This window comes from Elephantulus edwardii, unplaced genomic scaffold, assembly GCF_000299155.1.
Source record: "Elephantulus edwardii isolate Elephantulus edwardi_28Jun2011 unplaced genomic scaffold, EleEdw1.0 scaffold00183, whole genome shotgun sequence".
Classification (NCBI taxonomy): Eukaryota; Metazoa; Chordata; class Mammalia; order Macroscelidea; family Macroscelididae; genus Elephantulus; species Elephantulus edwardii.
In genome coordinates this window covers 5,633,254-5,638,742 of record NW_006399933.1, presented here as the reverse complement: position 1 = coordinate 5,638,742, position 5,489 = coordinate 5,633,254, and the positions used below count along the sequence as shown (strand labels likewise).

General features: G+C 35.1%; 1 protein-coding gene across 2 annotated transcripts in view; it reads right to left on the bottom strand.

Moving 5' to 3' along the window:
• Positions 1–2,098: 2,098 nt before the first annotated feature.
• HGF (hepatocyte growth factor (hepapoietin A; scatter factor)) overlaps positions 2,099–5,489 on the bottom strand; it is a 95,042-nt gene continuing 91,651 nt past the window's right edge. For both annotated transcript variants that reach the window (XM_006896145.1, XM_006896144.1), the window contains exon 18: positions 2,099–2,275. In XM_006896145.1, coding sequence (XP_006896207.1) covers positions 2,099–2,275 — 177 coding nt within the window. The remainder of the gene's footprint in view (positions 2,276–5,489) is intronic.

The following is a 5,489-nucleotide window of genomic DNA, read 5'->3' as shown; positions in this document are numbered from 1 at the left end:
ATTTGCTTCTGTTGACATTGTTACGTGTCTTGATATTATTTACAAAGAAATATGATATAAGCTGGATAAAGATTTCTGAATTTTTATTTTCTGTGGATTAAGGTCTCTAGCAAATTTAAAACCTTTTTATTCCAGACTGAACAGTATGCTATGGAGCATTTAGAAGGATATTCAGAACTTTGAATATCATAGATATTCAAATGAGTTTAGTAAGAAAACTGTAAATACTGTATTCAATTATTTAAGTAACTATTTTTGAAGTCTTTATCATAGTAATGTTCTATGAAAGTTCAAAGTCTATCCTATTAATCCTTTATTACATTTCTTGAAAATATATGCTCTTTGACCAATTGTGATAAATAAAACCATTAATATAATAACTTGTCTATTGACTCAGTGACTGGGGTAATGGAGGCAGGTATGTCAGAGAGAATGAGGTTGGCTCAAGATAGAGCAGGGTTCAGAGCTGTTGTACACAGGTTCGTTATGAGTCACCAAAGACTCTATGGTACCTAACAATATGCTATGGAATCAATATTTCCATGACAATAGTGGAGATCTATGTAAAATGAACTAAGGGAAAATGAAGATATCTTTATAAAATAGCAAATTCAACAAATTAATCTTTACTTAAAAATAATTCAATTTAATTTTAGGCAATTTCCTTTCTTTCATTTTCTTTCCCCCCTCTTCCTTTTATATGAGTTATTGTTGTGTACTGTAGGTTAGAGCTGACCCACAGCAGGTTTTCGGAGGCAGTTAAGCAATCACACAGGAGGAGAATGCCCATCCTTCTGTGGAGCAGCCGGTGGATTCAAACTGTGTGCCTTCATGACTGCAGCACAGCTTCTTAACACTAGACCACCTGAGCTCCTTATACGAGTAGAGAGCTTTATTATATTAGGCTATAAGATTTTCCTGTTGGGAAAAGTACATTTTTTTTCTTCCATATGCATTTTCATGCATGAATAGATGATGGCTTTTCATAAAAGTTTGAAGATATGGAAATTTTCACCATAATTAATTTTAGGATTGCAGTGCAGCTTCTTACTATTAGGTCCCAAAGCTCCCTATCCTTAATTAATTTGAAATTGAAAAAGAGGGGGAACTAAAGGCCAGTCATAGCAAGAAGTCAAAATGAATGCTACTTAATGACCAAAACACTATTAACCATTTTTTATCTCAGTGTTTATGAAAGGGTCTAGAAAAGTAGACATAAAACTATTCTGCATAAATAATTTGATTAAATTTGAAGGAAAGAAATAATTCAAATATACATATTACCTTTCTTTCCTTTAAGAATTAGAAGCTAACTAGGATGAGAAGTATGTAAACACCTGGACTAGACATTCCTCCCCTCTGTGGATCACGGCCACACCCTGCCCTTCAGTGAAAGTCAACTTCAGGTTTTATATGTAGGATGAGCTAGTTTCTTCCATCTTGTTCTTTAGATATTTTAGTTTTTCTCATGAAAAAAATTTATAGGCACACACCACCAAAATTTCAGTTATGATTACATTACATAAAAAAATTTGAACTCTAATGTATAAATATGTTTATCCAGACATGTGGGAATAAGTATATATGCTCAAAATAATGTTTATTTATGGATGGTTGTATAGTAGGGTATAGGATGAGTAAGAAAGCATGAACTATAACCTATGGCATATGAGAGAGAATATAATTTAATATAGAGTTAAAATTTAAAAATATAAGGTAATAAGTGGTTGTGGTGAGGTTAAAATGACATTTAAGTTACAGTTTATGCATTGTTGAAAATCTAATTTTGGAAAGCATCGTAGATGTTTTCCACTAAATCTTTTCTCATCCAGCAATTTTTGCCTTTTCATTTTGTAATCCATTCAAGTATCTTCAGGAGATATGTTACTTGCATGTACCTTAATTCACTTCAACATTTACAAACTAACAATGACAAAACAACAGAAACACCCACATATAGTAATGAATGGGTATCTTAACAAACTTGACACTCAAGTGGTTATCATAAGGTTGTTATAAATGACCTTTTAATTTTGTATTCTCTGAAATCTTCGTGTAAAAAACACCTCTATTCACAGAAGTTCCAGACACACTTGAACTAAGACTGTGACACTTTATAAGTTAATATAATTTTGTGTATCCATTTTGCATAATATGCTACTCGGACAAATATACCAGGACGATTTGGAATGGCACATCCACGACCAGGAACAATGACACCAAGAACCATTCTCATTTTATGTTGTTCACACACAAGTGGGCCGCCATAATCCCCCTAGGAGGAAAAGATGAAACAAGAGCAACACATTTTTATTCTGGTAATCAAAGAGCCATTAAAATTACTCTGTTAGATTCACATATAAACTAAAAAGGAAATTGCTTCAACTGAAGTATAATAGATAGTCTTAACTGAAACAGCTTGGGAAGACTATGATAAGTACAAAAATAAAAACTGTTCTATTCTTTTAAGGATTACTTTCTCTTTTCTAATATATGCATCTTTTAATATATATTTTGTTTTGTTAAATGTAGACCAATATACATTATCAGTATATGTGACATATAATAAGGTAGGTTTTAATGTTTCTTTTTCTTTTCTTCATATGCTTTATATAGAAAATTTAGAAACAATTAAACCAAATAAACAGAACTGTAAACATAAATTCTAATATTTACATTTAATTACATTTTCTTCTATAGTTAAGCATTCTTCTTTCTTTCCTCAACTCCACTCCTAGAATGATCTTAAAATGAGAAATAAATAACAACAAAACTTGTAGTTGACAAAACAGCCCCAGGTACTCTTTGAAAACTCTATATACTTGCACGGAGAATGGATTTTCCTCTACTTCCTGCTGGCATTCACAGTTAAAATAAGTACATAACCTCCTTTTTGAATGTTACTTTATTTCTACAGAAGAGTCTACAATTTCATATTACCTCTTATGTGGGAACAATATTGAATTGTTAGATATTGATGGAGGAAGCAAGGGGATATTTGTGTGTACACAAATTATTCATATATAATTATGTGTTTAGGAACATATATTTTTATGTATATGTTATTGTACAACTCAGAGTGACGTATGAACAATAGCTCTGAATTCTGTCCTATCCTGTACCATCTTCATCAACCCTAACATAGTCAAACCCATTGTGGCTGTCACTGTGTCAATTTATCTTGTTGAAGGTCTTTTTCTCTTTCATTGATCCTCTACCTTTCCAGGCATGGTGTCCTACTAAAGATTAGACCTTTCTAAGAATATGTCCAAAATATGTGAGAGGAAGTGTTACCAACCTTGCCTCCAAGGAACAGCCTGGCCACACTTTCTCCAAGGCTTATGTTTGCTGTTTGGGCAGTTCATGAGATATTCAATATTCTTCTCCAACACTATAGCTCATACACATCATTTCTTCTTCTGCCATCTTTATTCACTATCTATCTCTCAGATGCATAACTAGTGTTTGAAAAGACCATGACCTGAATCAGGCAAACCTCAGTCTTTAAACTGACATTATTGCTCTTCAGTACTTTGGTGAGTTCCCTAACAATAAATTTTCCCATGGCAACATGAGAAAAGTCTTTTGATTCCTTGGCTGCTGGTGTCAAGGGTGTTAATTGTGAATTTGTTTTAATAATTTGGTCTACTAAGATAAGTAGTTGTTGTTGTTGTAGTTGATTACCTTTGAGTTGAGCATGACTCATAATGACCCTATGAACAGAATGCCTGAAGCGTTTCTGTAACTATCAGCATTAATCAAAGTTTATAGCATTTCTGGAGGCATGTTGTTTAGGAAGTGGATGCCACTCCTTCTTCCAATGTAAAAGATAAAGTGTTGTCATTTTGATCCTAATAAAATCTAGGAAAGTGTAAGTTATACAGCATTGTCTGCCTACACAGAAGAGATGCATAGGGAACCAGTTAAAAGAAGTGTTGAGTCAATATTATCCCAAATGCTTGGTCTGCCATATAAGTCCTTGATCTCCAACATCAATACCTCCTCCTTTTTTTTCTATCTACCTCCTCTGTATAACTTGGTTTCAGTGATTCCTTAGAAGGTCCTGTAGAGACACAGACCCATCAGGGGAATGACTCCTATCACTGTAGATACGCTGGTCTGTTTTGCAGAAACTGGTGAGGGAGAGGCCAGGATCCTGTGGACTGTCAGTTGTGGCACAATTGGGTGGTGATTGTGGGTGATGCAGGCCGTTGGTGCAGGGAGTTATGTACTCTGTTATTAATCTGTATTATAACTTTTTGACATCCACAATATAGTTCTGTGTGGTCTGTGAGCTATTACATTGAATTTTGGACCCAGCAAAGCAGTAAGATTGGTGTTGAGATGAGTAGAAAGAGGTACAGGTGAAAAGGGCACATGACTGACCTCATAGGAATTAGTTTTGTGTTATTGAAGCTGTGGACAGGGACAATTCCCCTTTGTGAAGTTTGAAAGGGACAGATAATGGCATCCTCACATGGCCCTTGCTCTTTATAGGATATCCCAGCAGGAGGAAATCACTGACAATTTCAATCTTTACCTATGATGATGTTGCTTATCAGTATGGTGGTGAAGACTCATGTCTTCTTCATATTGAGCTATAATCCATATTGAAGGCTGTGGTCTTTATCTTCTGCAGGAAATGCTTCAAGTCTTCTTCACTTTCAACAAGCAAGACTGTGTCATCTGTGACAACACAGGGGTGGATGTGTCTTGCTCCACTCCTGATGCCATATTCTTCTTTGTTTAGTCTAGCAATATACTTTGTTCAGCATGCATACAGCTGGGGAAGAACTATTTCCTTATAGTCAGGCCTATCTTAATTATGTGGATGAAATAAAGCTTTAACTCAATGAAGAACCTTCACTGTTTGATGTGGTATGACTCAATATTAGGAGAAAGAGTTGTAAATATCCATTAAGAATTAGAGCATGGGAGGTACAAGTGATGAATCTAGGAAAATAAGACTTGTCAAAAATACCAAGGACTGTGTATTGATTGACATAATAGCCACTAGTGAGCTGAAGTAGACTAGTCACAGACATTTGAATCTGACAATCTTATGACGTACTCTACTGAGAATGACAAATTAAGGAAGGGTGGTGTTGCGCTCATTCTAAAAAACAATATTTCAAGATTTGTCCTAAAGTTCAAAGCTGCCAGTTATGGGATAATATCCATATGTATCCAAAGAAGTCATGTGGTAAAAAGAGTACGCTGTTGTTGTTGTGTGCTGTCAAGTCAGAACTAACTCATAGCTGACCCTCCAGTGGGTTTTTAGAGGCAGTTGTTAGCATGGGAGGAGACTGCCCATCCTTTTCCTGTAGAGAAGCTAATGTATTCAAACTGCATGCTTTGGGGCTAACAGTGTAGTTTCTTACTACTAGGCTACCAGTGCTTCCTAAAAAGAGTATGCTGCTATTGTTGAGAACTGTTGAGTCAGAATCAGCCCAAAGCTGAAAACCCTCCAGTGGATTTTTCAGAGGCAG